Genomic DNA, 18,989 nt, shown 5'->3' on the forward strand with positions numbered 1-18,989 from the left:
TGACAAAAACTGCAACGTTCTGAATCGAACTCAAGTAAATGTATCCAGTCTAATAATGTTAACATTTTTCGGCTGAGTTATGAATTATAGATGATCAAAGATTTAATTATACGGTGATTAAATTTTTCAATAGATGCTTAAACTAGAAAAAGAGTATAGTTACTACTCTAAAATTAAGTTTCCAAATCAATAACTTTTTTCATTGAACTATACATTAAAATTTAAAATAATTTGTAAATAAGTCTTTCAAGAGGGAATGTTAATAAATTGTAATTGATCGATTACAAGTTATTTAAAAGTTCATAAGAGACTTAATTACAACTTAGTTTAAAGACCTAATTACAAATTATTAACGAGTTTAGAGATCCAATTACAAATCGATGAAAGTAATTAAACCTCTATTAATTAGCTCTAAACATCAAGCATAATCTTCTCCTCCTTTACCATTAATCTTGACAATCTTTTCCTTTCCATTCCCACAAACAAAATCCAAGTTATAAAGCACAGGAATCATAGCAACAGAACACAAGAAAACCAAGACAGGTCCAAAGATCCATAGCAAAAGTGGAAATGCAGAGTAGAAAAGTCTATTTCCAACAGTGCTTAAAACAATTCCTTTATCCAAAAGCTCAGTCAAATATTCAGGTGTGATTACAGCTTCATAAGACAAGACATCTTGTGGTGTGCAAATGAGGATGCTAACTTGGTTGAAAAATCTAATGGAAAGTGTGTGACAGAAAAATGAGAATAAGAATATTGTTAATAGTGTCACATATTTAAGTGCTACCATAAATTCACTATGTGCTCCATAAATTGTATCATTGAGTGGCTTCTTTACACTATATGTGCTGCTTATGACTGCTGCTAAACCTGCTGAGAGAAGGATTGATGTTGTAGCCATAAGTGTTGATCCCATTATTAGATTACGTAGTGTTTGAACTGCTAAGATGTTTTTCTTTTCAATGTCCTGTCATGAATAAATTATTAAAATTAGATGTTGATTTTGTGAATCTACCTTTTCATATATTCGAATTCCTGCCTATATAATGCAATGTTCATGTCAACTGAGCTAAGTTCACGGAACATCTTTTCATATATTTATGAGATACTCACTTATACAACATGATTTTGATTCAAACACATATTTATAAGATATATTTACCAATCCACCACGTACCATATACCAAAAGAAAAGATGATTTCGAAAGTCAATAAATATATAAATAAACATGCCAAATAATTTAGATATATAAATATCAACATGCTCTTGCCTGAAGCACACGCCTATATATGCCACATAATTATTTAAATCAAAGTTATGGACAAAGCATTCTCCACTAAGTTAGCGTAAAGACAAACTTTTGTGGATTGTGGCCAGAAACATGAATTTGACACCTTTTCTCATTAATTTCAATCAATTTATTTGTATAAATCAAAACTTAGGACCACGAAAACAAAGTGCAAACGTCATCAACAACCCACACTATTTTTTTGTGTGGATTTACTAACCCACTTTTTATAAGAAAAGTTATGGGCCATATTTTTGCCATTAAAAAATTCCAAAACCTAGGCCAACCAAGTGTATCAAGATTCTCTTAAATGTTCATGTGCTTTCAAGATTCCAAACTTATAAACATCGATCATACCTAAAGCAAGGGCTCTGGAATCCATTTAGCTAAAGCAATAATCTTTTTATTCCATTAATATTATATAATCTTCCATGTGGATTTTTTTTTTTTTTTTTTACCTTACATTTTCAACTCAATTGATTCTTAAATAATTTTAAGCATGTGCAAAATATATTCGTAAAGTGTTTTTCCCCTTCAATAATGTAGCTAGGGATAGCATAACTGAACTTATATATATTTTGATAAAATAAAAAACTAGACCTATATATAACTCACGGTAAAATATTCTTCAAAATATTAAATACTACATAATTTTGGAACAATATATACCACTTTAGAATTGAATAAACAATTTGATAGAAATTAAATGATTCAGAATAAACGAAAATCAAATAAGTTCTACCCGCCAACCACTCAAATTGGTGTATTTTATTGCAAGTATGCACTCTAAGACATTCCCACAGTTTAGACAATTTGGATCCATTACAGAAATAGTATTCGTGGTCAAAAGTTTTATAACATTACTTAGGGTTTGTTTGTAATAGCTTATTTTTGAGCTTATGCAAATAAATACGGAGTAAGTTTTTATGTATTATTATAAACCGTAAAAAAAATGTATTATTATAAGTTTCTCATGATAGTTTATGAAAAAATAGCTCATAAAAATACAATTTTCGTTAGTGAAAACTTATAAATTAACATAAAAACTTATTTATTTGCATAAGTTCAAAAATAAGATATCCCGAACGGACCCTTAGTTGATCTACTCTACGAATTTTCATAAAATTTTAATGGGTTATATAAATTTTTTGTCTCTATAAATATTTCAAATTTCGTTTTTAGGCCTAAAAAGTTTCAACAACTTTTGGCCTTTCAATATTTTCCTTCATAACTTTATGTCCTAATTTTAAGTCATTTCATATATATATATATATATATATATATATATATATATATATATATATATATATATATATATATATATATCATTCAAAAAATTTAACTTTTTACCAGGTCATGTTTAGTATATTATAAAAATTAATTCTTTTTTAACAAGAAATCAATTAAATATAAATTTTAAAATTTGTGACGCTTAAAAAATTATATTTAATTCATCTTATGTTAGTAAACATAATAACACCGTTGAAAGTTACTCGACATTCACCATCTATATACAAATTTACTTAAATTTCTAACTTAAAAGTTAGTGCAAAGCAAGTAACTTATACATGCAAAGCGTATGTTTGGAATTACCGTAACTTTATAAAAATCGTAGTTGTTTATTTTGATTCTGATAAAGCCGCCATGAAATGATACCAAATATCAAAAAAATTAAAACGTTAATAATATCATCCAAGAATGATATTTTGTACATCTTAATCATAATACACTTTTCATTCATAAATGATTGCTGCATTTAGAAATTGAAAAGAAAAAGAATTGACCGGGGTAATGAAAGTAAACTTCGACTTCAATCACTTCTTAACCAAAATATTCTAAGTGCACTCTTTCTTTCAATACTACTAACTCTTTTCACAAATCGTTTAGAACTTTTTAGTTTTCCTCATAACATAACAAACAAAAAAAAGTAAAATTAGGCTTTGACAGAAATCATGTGCGTTGTTAGTGTAATTTTTGTGTTTCGTGGATTGAGAATTCGTAAAAAACAGTATTTTCCTAATTAATAACATACAAGATATATTAAGCCACTAGGTTTGGTCTAATGGTAAGGGGTTTGGGTAATATGACATAGGTCTTGGGTTCGATTCTCAACTCTTTGTAAACCAAAAAAAAAAACTTACAAGATATATTGAGGTATAAACTTATTAAAAAATTGCACCAAAAAAATAAATAAATAAAAACATTAAAAAAGAACTTGGTCATATGATATTGATACCCTGCTCTTGTTCATTAGATTGATTAATAAGGGAGTAGTAGTTAATTAATGGTGAACACTCCGATATACATTTTATTTGAATATGTATTGATACATCGTTGATGTGGATAATTTTGATAGGTCTACAATTAATGTTTAATTAATATAGAAAAATTAATAATCACTATTTGTATATCTATTAAAATTTTCCACCTAAATAAATGTATCAGTGCATATACAAATAAGATGTATATCGAAAAATTCACGTATGAGATATACTAGTAAAGAGATATATATCATATCAAGTTTTACAACTAATAACTAGGAAATGCATTTAATAAAAAAAAAAAACTATGAATACATAGTAGTGTCAACAACAACAAAAAATAGCTAGGAATTAATACATATATATATATGAATTAGATGAGCCATGTTCATTAATATAAACAATGAATCATATTATAAATATATGTTTTGAGGATAAGAAAAAAAGAGTAGACGTACCTTGAGCATTGAAGGGACCCATGATCGTCTTCCATAAGTATTGATTCCAATTATGGTGGAAGAAGGTTGAGTTCGAACCTTATGCCATAGCCAAACATGATAACCAATTATTATCATAAATCCTAATGGTACCAAAATCATATCCAAATAATATTTCCTCCATTCCATGCTTCTCTCTCTCAACAACTTTAATATGTTTTGTGTGCAATAGTTTATAAGCACTTCCTCTCTTTTGTTGTAAACCTTTGGGAATTCTTTCTTAAAAAGAATACAACGGTTTTAATGTGCACAATTTTGGAGTAAGATGTTGTGTTTATAAAGGAAAAAACTACGTGAGTGGGGTGACATTTTATATACTAGCTAGCTATTAGCTAATAGGCATCATCTATAAAATGAAATCTTTATAAATAGGTGCCATACTTTTATTTTATTTTTACATGTCATTAAATATTTGAATTTTTTTTTTTTTTTTTTTTTTTTACCAATCGTTAGTTGGTTCAGTGGTGATTGGTGCTGAACTTGGTAGGGAGGACCGCGGTTCGATCCCCCACAACTGCGATCGGGAGGGGGCTGGAACCACTTAATGCCAGAACTGACCCCCGAACCAGATTCAACTGGTGGTGAAAAGCCGGAAAAAAAAAAAAAATATTTGAATTTTTTTTTTTTTTTGAAATTTTGGATGCTTAATTAGGTAATGAGATAATAATGGATTTGAGTGGAAGTATGAAATGGGCAAAATTTGCTGGCAACTAAATAATCACCGTGGTTAGGCACTAATTAATGGATCTCAAGTTGTTGTCAAGGCACTAATTAATGGATTATCAAGTTGTTGTCATTAGTTTTATTTTTTACAACAAGTTGTTGTCATTAGTTACGTTTAAGATATAAAATTCTTTATTTTTGCTAATAAAATTTTAGGGTGAAGTGATGGTGTGCCAGTCTCCGGTCCAAGACAAAAACTTAAAAAGATGTTTATATTTATCTTCCTAATCTAATGTAAAAATAATATAAAATCATGTTGTATTTGTAGAGATTAATTAGAAAGTATCAAATTAACTAAGATTACTTATTCTTCTTAAAAAATTAAGATTATTTATCATTTAGACTATAAGAAATAGAATTGTTTACGAATAACAAAGTAGTTAAGAATTACAAAAATAAAAATGCAAAATTTGTCCTAATTAATGAGAATATGTCCAGGTGACGATTTCATTTGCAAGTTTTATTACACTTATTATATCTAGTTCTATTTAAATTCCTTTTTTCTGCATTTTAATATTTAATTCATTTTTTTATTGAATTACCAAACTTTTCTATTCAATTAAACAGAATGACAAGTATCATCTAAAACTTCACACACATAAACTAAAGATTTTATGTTTGAATTTGGATAAACAAAACAAATACTCCATCCATCTTAAAATATAAGAAAAAATTGGTTAAATAAATTAAGTTGATGTATTTGGTTAAAAATTTGAAATAAATACATCAATTTTGGGTCTGTTTGGTAAAAATAAATTATAAGATAGTTGATAGCTGATAAACTGGCTGATAGCTGAAAAGGTGACTTATAGCTGATAGCTGAAAAACTAGCTAATTGAAATTAAAGTGTTTGTTAAAATTAACTTTTAAAGTGGTTAATAAATATAAAATAATATAATTGATAATGGGTAGTTTCTTTTTTTAGAGTGGGTATATAAACTATAAATTCAAATGCTACTTGAAATAACATCTAAAAAAAACTATAAGCTAGTAAAAAAAACTCATTGCCAAACACTTCTAATTTTTTAAAACAAAATATATAAGCTCCTATAATAAACTATAAGTTAGGTTATTTGTGTTACCAAACACACTCTTTGTTTGATCAATTTTTCTTATATTTTTTCTTATATCAATTGAGCTCTCTTTACTAAAGTTATCTACAAGTTATGTTTGTGTGATTCTTTCTTATTGACTTGAGCCACCTCCACCTATCTCTTTCTTCAAGCATTCTGTCGCCTCCTTTTTATAATTATATTGAGTGCCCTTTCTTTTGAAAAATGACCATTATATTTTTTTTTTCTATATAGAAACTCTCATCATTATACTCTTTTTTAATTTTATATATATAGACGAAATGACAAAATTATTATAAATTTACACACAATTAAAGGAGTAGGATTCGAACCCAATATCCGGTATAATAATTTCGACATATTTAACTCTCATCCAGGGCCGGCCCTGTGGGTGTGCAAGGTGTGCCACCGCACAGGGCCTCAAACATTTAGGGGCCTCCGATTGTTTATATCGGTTTATTAAAAAATTTATATATGCAAAAAAAATTAATGACTTTGTTACTACAAAAAATATTTTATTACTCAAGAAAAAGAAAATTTAATAGATACACTTTTAATTTTATAAGTAACTTGCGATTGATTGTAAAAAACGAAGCAACATTATAAGAAAGTTTTTTTTTTCCGAAGGAAATGTAAAGTTGATAATGATATTAGATTGAAGATGTATTTTAATGTTATTGATTAAAATATGTTGGTTTTACATGTTATTTACTATGATGACTATTTTTTATGTTATTTATAATTTAAATAGAGAATGACTTTTTTTAAAAAAAATTATATTTTTATTAAAGATTCATTTTTAATTTTCAAACAGGGCCTCCAAATACTCGGGACCGGCCCTGCTCTCATCGTTATACTCTATTCCCCGTCTTATAGTTTAAATGACTATGGTTAATCAAATTATTATTTTTTTGTCATTATTAAAATTTATAGCGATTATTTGGAGAGACTTAAAGTATCTATTTCTTGCAAAGTTTTGCAAATAAGGACTATTATTATAAACTACATAGTTATGGATGATTAAATTACCTTTAAAATTTAATATGGACTAAATTAACTTAAAAGAACGCGATTTTATAGGGACAAATCTCAAAATATTAATTTAATATGGACTAACATATCAGGTGATATTAGATTTGTTTCGATAAGTATTTTTAAAATATTAATTTTTTATTGGTTTTACTAATAAATAATTAAAATATTAATGATTAAGATTATAAATAAACATATGTAAAACCGTCAACTAGATCACGTAATATGAAATGAAGGGAGTGTCTCTTTTTCAAAATCATTTGGCGCTAACTAATCTTCGTCGCGTATTTTTCTCTCCCAATCAAATTTTCTATATCAAGATTCAAGAGTCATAGATTCAAGTTTGATCAGCATTATGGTTAACAAACTGGAATGGCACAAACAGAGAACAGTGATGGAATAAAATTCACTTTATTTCAATGGTTTTCTCAATAGCAAGTACACTAAAGATAAAGAGATTCTTATGCAAATAAAGAAAAGTACAATGAGTTTAGTGAGCAAAATAGTAAGCCTGACTGACTGACACCAGAAGAGAGGGATGGAGGGAGGAATAAATCAGAATCCAAGTACTGATCTCCTTTCCTGATTGTTTGAATCATATGCCATCTGTCCTTGCAGCTTAACAATATGTTGTGTCCTCTTGCTTGCATACATCACTATCACTACAAAGCATTTTAAATATTTATCGACGGCCAAAAGCCTCCGAAATAGCCGGAAAGAGAAATTACCGAAACCGCCGGGTTGAGAAATTACCGAAATGTACCGGCAGTTGCTGGAATGCACGTCAACATTTTACCGGTGTTTTTAAACCCCAGAAAATAACCGTCAAAAAACATGACGCATAAGGCAGAAATATTAGCGGTGGTTTAGAGCTGCCTTATATTAAAATGAAATAGTATTATCTTGCGGTGGATTGAAACCGGCGAAACTCCTAATTTTTTTAGAGTGTAATGGGCATGGACATTGCATGATCGTGCACTACAACATTTATTGTTTCTGGCAACACATTTTTATACAACATGTGTAAATGGTTGCCTAAAAGTAAGACAGGCAACAATTTTCGCTTGATGCCATATATGTTTTGGCAACAACATATAATTGTTGCCTAAAATGTGAAAGGGTACAGTTTTAGCCTGTAACAATGACGTTCATTTGGCAACAACTGATAAGTGTCTCCTAAGATGTTTTAGGGGACAGTTTTGAAGCGATGCAATATTTCTAATGAAAAGGCTACATTTATCAAATGTTTCTTTTAAAATTCAGCATTACATTTTTTTGGCGGTATTATTTAGTGTGAAATTTTTTGGCGTATTGTTTCCCTCCAAAGTGTAAAATATTTTTTTTCTTTTTGGAACAAGTGTAAAAATGTTTTAATAATAAAAATAATTTTTTTTGAATAAATAATAAAAATAATTACTAATATAATTAATGTAGTTATTTTTGTGAGTCCTCTTTGAATTGCTTTAAGTTCTTTCTCTACCTTAGATTAGATTGAGACATAATTTTTTTCTTCTAAAATATAAAAATAAAATAGAGAAAATGATACATTCATTAATAGTATAAAATAATTTTACAATACATTAACGATGTATTTTTTTTACACATTTATCCAATCAAATTATATCAGTATCATTTTTATAGATTTATTCTTAAAAATATATCTTAAATGTCTACATATCATGATATAATTAGATGTGTGCCGAAAAATTACATCGTCGAGCTATATAAATTGAATAAAGACTTTAGACCTATCAGTTTGTGCAATATTGTTTACAAGATTATTACCAAAGTCTTGGTTCTCTCCCGCTCCTAACATAGGGTTAGTTGATAGATATATCAAGTGGAACAATAATAACTATACTTGTGTCATTCTTAATGTGGATGGAAGTTGTCTCGGTTCTCCCGTTCGATCCAGATTTGGCAGCATTATTAGAAACACTTCCGGCAAGTATCTTGCAGGCTTCTTAGGCTTCATTCAGGGGTCATCTGACATTTTGCTCGCTAAAATGTATGCTATCTACAAGGGCCTCTTACTGCCCAAAGATATGAGTATTGATGAACCTGTTCGCTACTCTGATTCTTTACACTGTGTCAACCTCGTCAAAGGTCCTCAAATTAAATATCATATTCATGCTGTGTTGATCCAAGATATAAAGGAGTTGCTCTGTCAAACCAATGTTTATCTTCATCACACACTTAAAGAAATGAATCAATGTGCAGATTTCTTGGCTAAACTTGGAGCCTCCTCAGATGTCGACTACTTGACTCATGCTTATTTTCAAGAAGGCGTTCGTGAACCTCTCATGAACGACGCAATTGGAACCTTCTTTCTTCGCGAATAATTTTTGTTTTTTTGTTATTTTTCTTTTCTTATTAGGTTCCTTACAAATTGAATTCAAAATATAAAATAAAAATGCCAAAAAATTGAAGTGAGTATATATATATATATAGGGTTTTGCTAACGTGCACCCGCTTATTTTTAAGAAGGTGTGTGTTAGCAAGTTATAACTAAAAAGTAGTTAAATACACCCTAAGGTGCATGTTGCTAATGCACACCTTCTAAAAAATAAGTGGGTGTACGTTAGCAACTCCTATAGGCATTTGCTATAATACACCTACTTAATTTTTAGAAGGTGTGTGTTAGCAAATGATAACTAAAAAGTAGTTAAATATACCTTAAGGTGTATGTTGCTAATGCATACCTTCATAAAAAATAGTGGGTGTGCATTAGCAAATCCCATATATATATATATATATATATATATATATATATATATATATATATATATATATTTGTTTATTTGTTTGCTTTGCAGCTAGCTTAAGAAAAATAAAACAGTAAAATTTATCTTTTTGGATAAAAGAACACTAGTCAAGCCATTGGACAACACGTCAGGATATACTTTTTCTTTCTTTACTTCTTTCTTAAAAAATCCCAAATTCACTTGAGTTCTAAAAACCCTATTGTGAAGATGAACCATTTCCACCCACTGTGACGGTGGCTGAGAACCATTAAAGGGGAAATCTGCATAACTCTCACCTCAAATTTATCAATAATCTTCTTCTCTCGGTTCCCATTGTGACGACGCAAAAGAGTGAAGTTCGTGACACGAAACGGAGCAAAATAGTCAACTTCTAAATCTGCAATCACATTGATCGTTCAGATTGATTTGTGAGTGAAATTAACACTGATTGTTATGTTATATTTATTCTTTGGTTTAACCATACTTAGTATTTTTCGATTTTTTTTCAAGGATTCACCAGATTCGCCGTCGTATATGTTCTTGCGACAACACTGAATCTTCCTCTGCGAGAAGATTTGCGACACTCCTGTCTTCAAAGGTTAGTTCTTTTCCATCTACCAATTTCCTCTTATGTATTATATTTTGATTGTGTATCATTTTGTTTCAGCTTCTCTATTCGAAATAAAAATTAAATTTGAATTCTTTTTATAAACAATGAAGTTGAAAAGGAAAGGTAAATTAGGGAAATAATATATCCTCAACTATTTTGGCTATTAGAAAAAACAAATGAGGTGATTTATGTTGAATGACTTAATTGCCACCTGTTTTTTCTAAGTTGCTTATCAGTTCTAGTTTCACGAGGTGTTTGTTCTGTTCTTGTTGTGTCTTCTTTTGGCTACGGTAAGGCTTTTGTTGTGGTGTGTGAATTTGGTGCTGTACATGTTCTAGTGTGTGTTGTATTTGAGTTTGAATTAAATGTTACCCTACCTACTCTACTCCACAACCATATGAGATTTAATTTATGAGTTGGATTTTCTATTTTCATCTTTATCAAGCGATTCATCTTTATACAACCCTATGCTTAGTTTATTTTTTTATGATTAATATATTAGGTTGTTAATTCCTTAAGGTACTTATGGTACTGATAGTGATAGTGATGATGAGGTATCATCCGATGATATTGATGGCTTACTATTTGAGATGTTTAAAGATGTCACTGAAGCGGATGGGATACATGAAGGGCTAAATGAAGATGTAAAGAAATTTTATAAACTAGTTGATGATGCAAATCAAGAGCCATATCCTGGTTGTATCCTAGTTGATGATGCAAATTTTATAAACTGAAAGAGTAGTGTCTGACTTAAGGCTCTTCTTAGGAACATTGGCTAGGAACTCATCATTTTGTCCTCTAATTTACACAAATTGGTCAGGAATGCCAGATAAGAATATAAAATGTTTCTGGAAATATACTAATGTATGTGTTTGTGTGTATGAATTTGAATGTTAAAAATTCTTTGAAATTTTGATCTTATTTTATCATGTAATTGTTGTAGTGGAAGTTTATCTTGCCAAATGAAGCACAAGATTGGGTTGACACTACTGTTAAAGATGCATGGAGAAGATATAAACACAAAATTAAGAAGAATCATTTTTTTAAGTATTCCAACATGACTGAGAGACTTAAACATCGTCATCCAAAGATGCTAGAAGTTCATTTTAAGAAGCTTTGTGAATACTGGAGTTTGAAGCCTATACAAGTAAGATTTGTAATTAATATGTATGTATGTATGTATAAATAATGTATTGTAATATTTTCTTTTAACTATAAATGTAGTCAACAAAAGTGGAGGCATGAGATGGGTCTCAAAAACTTTGCGTTACTTCGTGAAAAATGGTAATATTCTTGTGTTTTGCATTACTCTGTTAATATTTACTTGAACTGCTTGGATTGTGCTTTGAAAGATAGAGCTCAAATTGAATTGCCTGATCTGATTACCCAACTTGAACTGATAGATTAAAATGCTTGAATTGATATCTTTTCTGCATCAGTACTAGTATGTTGCTATCTGCATAAGTGCATATTGCTGCTGTTGCACTGATGTTATCTGTTTTTTCTTCCTTTCCTAGTTTTTTTGTGTTGGTACTGGGCGAGTTTGTTCCCCTCACCTTTGATGTTTTTTTTTCCTTTTTATTAGCTTTTTCTTATATCAGTATTCATTTGATTTATTATGGTCTGATATAGATCGAGGGGTTTATTACGGTCTAGTAGGCAATTGAATTATTTTGATTTGTGCAGCGTGCAAAGGAAGGAAAAGAGCCCACCCAAGCAGAAGTTTTTGTTGAAACTCGGAAAGAAAATAAAGGAAAGAAATTGGATGTAGAAACTGAGAAAGCAATTGTATGTTAAAATTTATCTTTAAAATAAATTTAAATTATATGCAGTAAATATTGATATATTAGTAGATAATATTTAATTTTAATTTTTGCTAGGCCAAACTTCAAGAAATGGTTGAAATTGAGGAAAATGATACAGAAGCATTTGAAGTTGTTTTTGGGAAGGAGCATACTGGCATTTCAAGAAGATGCATTTTCGCATTAATTTCTCCATTGGCAACTGATTTGGATGGTTTTTTTGCTAGGCGCATACTTGAAGTGTTAAATTTCATCTATGTGACATTTTGTTTACCATATGCGTCAAAGTATCAAACTACGATAGATATTTTGTCTACTATTTTGTATTTGACTTTTAACACGTTACGTTTCTCTATCAATTTTTTATTTGGCACATTATATATCTTTGTTAAATTATATGGCTAATCAAAGAGCTGATTTGAAATTGTAGTGTGTTGTGTATGTAATTAATTAACGGATTATAAATTATTGAGTGTTTAATTATAATGATTTGTCTAATATAGCAAATTTAAATGCAAAATTATATCGAAACATGTTGCCTAAGATATATGCAACACTTTTCAGTTGTCTACGATTACCATATATTGAGATCATGCCTACAGCATATACTGCTACTGTTTGAAAGTGTTGCCTATGCTAATAGGGAAACACTTAAAAACTGTTCCCTTTGCTTAACCTTTAGGCAACAGGCAGAAAATGTAAACAAATATGGCAACACTTATCAACTGTTGCCTAAAGTTTGCTAACAAACTGTTCCCTATTATCAATAGCTCAGGCGACAGTTTTCGAAAGTGTGGCTAGAAAGTGCGAAAACTGTAACCTTATGCAATAGGTAACGCTCGCTTATAAAACAGTTGAAAACTGTTCCCTATACCTTTTGGTTACAGTTTTCATGGTTTAGGCTACACTTTTGAACTGTGGTCGAAAAGCAAAAATGTTGTAGTGGTGTAAAATAAATAACCATCAATTTGTCATGTCATATAATTAAATTTAAAATATCCATGTGATTTGGCAAAATACAAAATGTTCATTGGATGTGAGTGGAAAACTATTTTAACTATCGGTGTGTATCTTCTATTTTGCTTTATATGCTATAGTTTCCAACTCTTTGATTTTGTTTCAAACTGTATTAGAAACATTATCGTTAATCAAAAGAAATAAATTTACTCCTTTAAATAAAAGTAGATCTTCTAAGAATAGTTGAGAGAAGACGAGAGAGTTTCTACCCTTTCGTAACATTTGTAGCTACTCTGAAAAAGAAAAACGATCAGAGTTCCAATTACTAATAGAATTGGATTTGACGTGCAATTACTGTTGTCAGCTGTCCGATTTAATTTAAATCAACCACTGAGATTGTTGGACTGTGATTAATTATAGCTGATATGTAATATGAACCGTCTAATCTCAAACTAAAATTTTGATTGAAAATATTGTAAAACTACGTGTATCTTGAACAGCATCAGATCCAAGTCCATTGCTAATCCCCTCTTTGGTGAGATTTCAATCAATCCATGCATGCACACTTAAACTAAAAAATTTAACCTAGTGCTATATATAAGACGTATAACAGTTGTCCAAAAGATCATTTCATCACAATCTCTCAAAAGTCATCTTCATTTTACATCTTTTTTTCATTAGTCATCAACCTACCAAACATTATTTTCTAAAAAAAAAAACACAAATTATAATTGGTTCGAACCAGCCAACTTAAAATTATGAAATGATATAAAAATTTGCTAGATTAGCATGAGAAAGTCTGCACGCTTGATATCTACAATCTACATGAAATAAGGGTGTGATAGCTTAAAATGCACAACTCAGTTGCCTTGTATTGTAGTTGTAATTAATTAAATATATGTCCTAATTAATTAATTAATTGATTAATTATGTGCATGGATATGATAATAGCTGCGTATTAGTGGTTCCTTAGAACTTCAGTTAAGATAGAGATGTTTGGAATCACGTTTCCATAGTTTGACTTGCGTTTCAAAAGCCGCCATAGTGTGTCAAAAGCAATTGGATTTTTTTATTCTTTGGTTGTTTAATCGGTGAGATATACAACATAAGTTTTTCCTTCTTAAATTTTTTTTTTTTCATATGCGGGAGTAAAAATTTAAACTTCTAATTACTCTCTGCAATAATAACTATTATATGTAAAAAAAAAAAAAAAAACTACATTTTAAGTTTATTGAATAAATTTCTGTAAAGAAAAAAATTATTGAATAAATGATGTAATAATTAGTCTATAATTAGCTTCAAACCACGCGGTTATCGATCTCGGTCGTCCGATCAGAAATTAATGGTCAAAATTAAATATTGAGTTCAACTGTCAAATTAACATTGAATAAATATAAATCGTCTGATCAAATCTCTATGGCCGAAATTGATAACCACGTGGAACTATGATCCGAAAATTTCAAGAAAATATGGATAACATGTTTTAACAACTAAGGAGTATAGTTTTTTACTAATATATTAATAGAATGAAATTATTTTATTTTTTGTTATTAATCCTTTTTTTTCTACCATCAATATCGACCGGCTTACTGTACCGTCTAATCTGATTCGGTGGTTTTCAGGGAAAGAAGACCTCGGTAATCCAAAGTTTCCACCGCGAGATTAGAAAACCAAAGGATTCAAATTAAAGTTCTCTCGAACGATCCATCTTAAGGGAAGATCATTAACTATTTCAGCTTAATAACTTAGTTTAATATAATGCAGTTATAAATGTAAACAAAACATTACATAATTCGTATTACAAACTATTTATATAACTTTAGTTATAAATGTAAAAATTATGTTTTTTTTACACTTCGTTATCCCAAAATATGATATTTGCTCATGTGTTGTTTAACATGTTTAACTATAGTTACAAATTACTTCATTCGTCCTTAATTTTTGGTCCTTTTAGAGTTTTGTACACAGATTAAGAAATAATAAATGTTGATAAATTCGTTTTACCCTTACTTTATTAAAAAAGAGAAAATTTATTTAATGAATGTAAGACTTACTCTACCCTATGATAATTTGATAGTATTTATCCAAAAATTAATGAGAACAATCCACAGAAGTATATTTGCATGTGATACCCACAACTAACTTGTAACCAACTTTTATTTCACATGTATATGGCTGGTTCACATTGATTGTTAGATAATTGCCCTCAAATTTCCAAGGAATAGTTTTAAAAAACAGTTAGTGAATTACCCTCAAATATATTTTATGTTTAATTTAAAATTTAAATGTTATGTATATTAATTAAAGAAAATACGACAAAATTAATATATTATTAATTTAAAATATTAGATAATTCACATTTAATTGATTTTCTCTCATTTCATTTGTTAAATATGATAATAGTCATGCATTTCAATAACAAATAATACAACAATTATATGTCCATCAACATATCTTGTAAAAAAATAATATCTCTCTCAACTTTTTCACTTATTAAATATGTCTTTTTAAATCATGCATGCCACATACGAGATTGAATATTATATATGATTGAAATACAAAGTGATTGTATATTTGAATCCCTATTGTTTTTCTTTATTTTTATGAAATCTCTTTTATATTATGTATCTTCTTTTTTTAATTATATTTAAATATCCATAAATATATTTAAATGTCACAAATCTTATCTCAACTTATAGAAAGGTCGAAATTGCTAGGTAGGACGTCATTTCGTCTATCTAGCAAAGAAAAACTTATTATATTTAAATAATTGCATAAAATTTTGCAATATTATATTATTTTATCAAAATATAATTATTGATTTGTTTTGTTTCTCTCTTGTTTTCATCTATTCTTTTTTTTTTTGTTGATCATTTTCATCTATTCTTTTTGTATTGTTTTATTTTTTTTTTCTTTTTTTTACACATGTGCATAAAAAGAGGAGACATTGTTGAGAACACACTTGTACTAAAAATTATTATCACTCTAACTCTTAATGTACTCTCTTCGTCGGCCTCTTTTATAAGCAAAATTTCTCTTATTAGGATAATTAAATAATTGATGTACTTAGTCTATAAAATGTCTAGTTATAATATAGATCATATACATAATCTATTCAATAAAACTAAAAAGTATTATAGTAATTTTTTGTTTATAATAATAACCGGAAGAAATATCAATTTAAGATGCCAAAATATGTCATCACTTAAATTAATAGTGAGCTGTAACACATTTTATATATCTAAATCATCATGAATAAATGAGAACTCTCTTACGACACTTTAAAGCTCCAAACCTACCACTGACTCATTTTATAATGAAGCATTTATATAGTAAATATTCAAATTCACGTGTATTCAAAAATTATAAATCTGATTCTTGATCAGTTTAAATCAGATCGAGTTGCGCCCACGCTGGTTTATACCAACTCTTGATGTAAAACAGTCCTCTCAGAAATACAACCATGAATCTTCATAAATTGTAATGTGGTATTCATGTATTGTAGTAAGGGTTTTTCTTCTTTATTGTGGACAAGATGGTTGTATAAATCTTCCGGAGAATGATTCTCTTTTTAGTTTGAAAATGCCACATTTCTTCCACCACATGCAACAAAGGTATAACATGAGTTTGTATAAAATAATATTTATTTATTTTTTATTTTTTACTCTTAGAAAATCTCATTTATTTCCTTTAAAATATATGAGTCGGGATCCGTTCACACCAGGTGTCAAAGTTTATATTGACATCAAATCCTATCCATTTATTCTTATTTGATCTAATAGCTCAATTTCATTGATTTAATATCTAATTTGTCAACAAAAAAAAATCAAATAAATATCTAACAAATCATATCTTTCCTTTTGTGAAATAAATAAAACAATTCATCTTCTTCTCTGCTGCAAATTCATTCGCTCTCTCAACAAGTTTTATCAACTAGTATCATGATTATAACAAAAAATTCGGCATGATATGGCTTTGAAAAAATACAGTAAAAACGAGTGAGAATAAAATCACCATAACATTAACAAAAAATTGAGCTCCTAATTTTTTTATATTATAAAACGAGTGACAATCTTCGACCTTTCTTATGACCACCTTCAAAATTATAAAGATTGGTACTCATGAGTCATGGATGTGATTTTATTTGGAGATGAAAGTTGTAATTTTATTTTGTTATTAATCTATGTCGATGAAAAAGTGATGAAATCTTCATATCAATTAAATCTTAATTGGAGCCATTCAACAAATAAAATTAAATTAAATTAAATCTTAATTGGAAAAAATAATAAAGGAGTGATTCGGTGGATTACGGCATGTGATATTTAAAGTAATCTTTATTAGCCTTTGGATTATAAGAAATTAATGATTAATATTTGATCTCAAACTTTTATTTGACACCTCGTGTTAACAGATCCAACTCTCTCTCTCTCTCTCTCTCTCTATATATATATATATATATATATATATATATATATATATATATATATATATATATATATATATATTTGAAAAGATTTGTCCTAACTGGGGTTGCTAATAGCTTAATATATCTTAAAACAATTGCTTTCATCAAGCTCTGTTTGTACCATGGGTCTCTGTTGTGTGTAATAAATATGCAACTTCTGATCTCATTTTGCACGCGCTTCATATTTTTGTTTTGTTTCTGGCAACAATATGATGCAAGAAAAAGAATGATACAAATGATCGGTGTTAGTCATCGGTCATTGTGAATGTGCTTTGGTTCTATGGAGCACAAAGCAAAACAGTCCTCAATGAACTTTCACTTTGCTGTGTGTGAGATGCAGAGTTAGAAAGAGAGTGCACTTGAAAGGTAATAATAAATTGGACTCAGATCCGGTGACACCAACTAGTTTGACATCAAATGTTACATCTCTCAATAATCTTTTGACCGATATAAATTTTATAAAATTCATCGATGAATTGAAAGTTTATATCATATGCAAAATTTCAAATAAATTCAAAATGATTTGATATGTTATTAAAGATTCAACAGTTAAATTAATCTCATGAAAGATAGTATTTATATATCAATGGAGAATAACATAGTAAATATTTAAGAAAGAATAAATGAACTTACTTCATCTTTAGAGGGCCGTGGGCTTAATATGTAGAAAAAAAAATTTTCTACCCCAACAATCTTCTATCTACCTCAACATTTTTTCTAATATTCCCATTATACCCTTATCAAATTTAAATATATTTTATTATTTTTTCACTTTGTTAGTTTGTAACTTTTTTGGTAGACTGTTTGCACCCATCACCCAGTGTTCCGGTACGTTTTTTTTTTCAGGTTTGTCGAATTTACCGGAACTCTTTTTCAAAGTGTTCCGGTTTGTTAAATTTCCAGTTTATTACCGGAACACTTTTCAAAATCGTCCCGGTATTACAATTTTCCAGAAACGGTTGTGTCTATACCGGAACACTTATAAAAGTGTTCCGGTACACAAAAGGTGTTCCGGTATACAACAAAGCGTTCCGGTATACATAAACGTGTTTTGTTGTTTACCGGAACACTTTTCAAAGTATTCCGGTATACAACAAAGTGTTCCGGTATACAAAAAGTGTTCCGGTAATTACATGCGTGTTCCGGTGTGTTGAACAAGTTGTAAAAAGTGTTCCGGTACATTAAAAGTGTTCCGGTATAACATAGCAGTTTTATTAATTTTATTTTTCTTTATTTTTTTTTAAACAGATATGGCTCAAATCGGCAATACAAGTCAAATATTAGTAGATACTACAGATGTTTTTACAACTGATCAAAAATTTGCTACACCGGATGTTGCTCTCACATGGGCTCGAGATGTTGGAGATGCCAACAAAGTCAGTATTATCATTACTCGGTCAGATAAAAAGAACGGAATAAGAGGTAGAAATGACAAGTTGGTTTTAGGTTGTGATAAAGGTGGAAAGTATGACTCTTCACAAAGTTCCACGACAACTGCATCGAAAAAATGTAACTGTCCATTTAAAATTAGAGCTG

General features: G+C 29.0%; 2 protein-coding genes across 3 annotated transcripts; one reads left to right on the forward strand and one right to left on the reverse strand.

Moving 5' to 3' along the window:
* Window positions 1-238: 238 nt before the first annotated feature.
* LOC123908127 lies at window positions 239-4,370 on the reverse strand. The gene is made up of 2 exons (XM_045958670.1): window positions 4,009-4,370; window positions 239-967 (listed from the first exon to the last, which is right to left on the reverse strand). The coding sequence occupies exons 1-2, from the start codon at window positions 4,174-4,176 to the stop codon at window positions 419-421; spliced, it is 717 nt and encodes a 238-aa protein (XP_045814626.1). The 5' UTR covers window positions 4,177-4,370; the 3' UTR covers window positions 239-418.
* Window positions 4,371-9,744: 5,374 nt separating this feature from the next.
* Window positions 9,745-12,496, forward strand: LOC123908137. 2 transcript variants are annotated; one of them, XR_006809560.1, is made up of 6 exons: window positions 9,745-10,047; window positions 10,130-10,217; window positions 11,173-11,376; window positions 11,454-11,513; window positions 11,916-12,017; window positions 12,110-12,455. XR_006809560.1 is itself a non-coding variant. In XM_045958679.1 (4 exons), the coding sequence occupies exons 1-4, from the start codon at window positions 11,052-11,054 to the stop codon at window positions 12,434-12,436; spliced, it is 675 nt and encodes a 224-aa protein (XP_045814635.1). In that variant the 5' UTR covers window positions 10,746-11,051; the 3' UTR covers window positions 12,437-12,496. The 2 variants fall into 2 exon arrangements, 1 of the variants encoding a protein (XP_045814635.1); XM_045958679.1 differs by lacking the exons at window positions 9,745-10,047; window positions 10,130-10,217; window positions 11,454-11,513 and adding an exon at window positions 10,746-11,093 and having other exon boundaries at window positions 12,110-12,496.
* Window positions 12,497-18,989: the final 6,493 nt, after the last annotated feature.

This window comes from Trifolium pratense, linkage group LG1 (assembly GCF_020283565.1).
Source record: "Trifolium pratense cultivar HEN17-A07 linkage group LG1, ARS_RC_1.1, whole genome shotgun sequence".
NCBI lineage: Eukaryota > Viridiplantae > Streptophyta > Magnoliopsida > Fabales > Fabaceae > Trifolium > Trifolium pratense.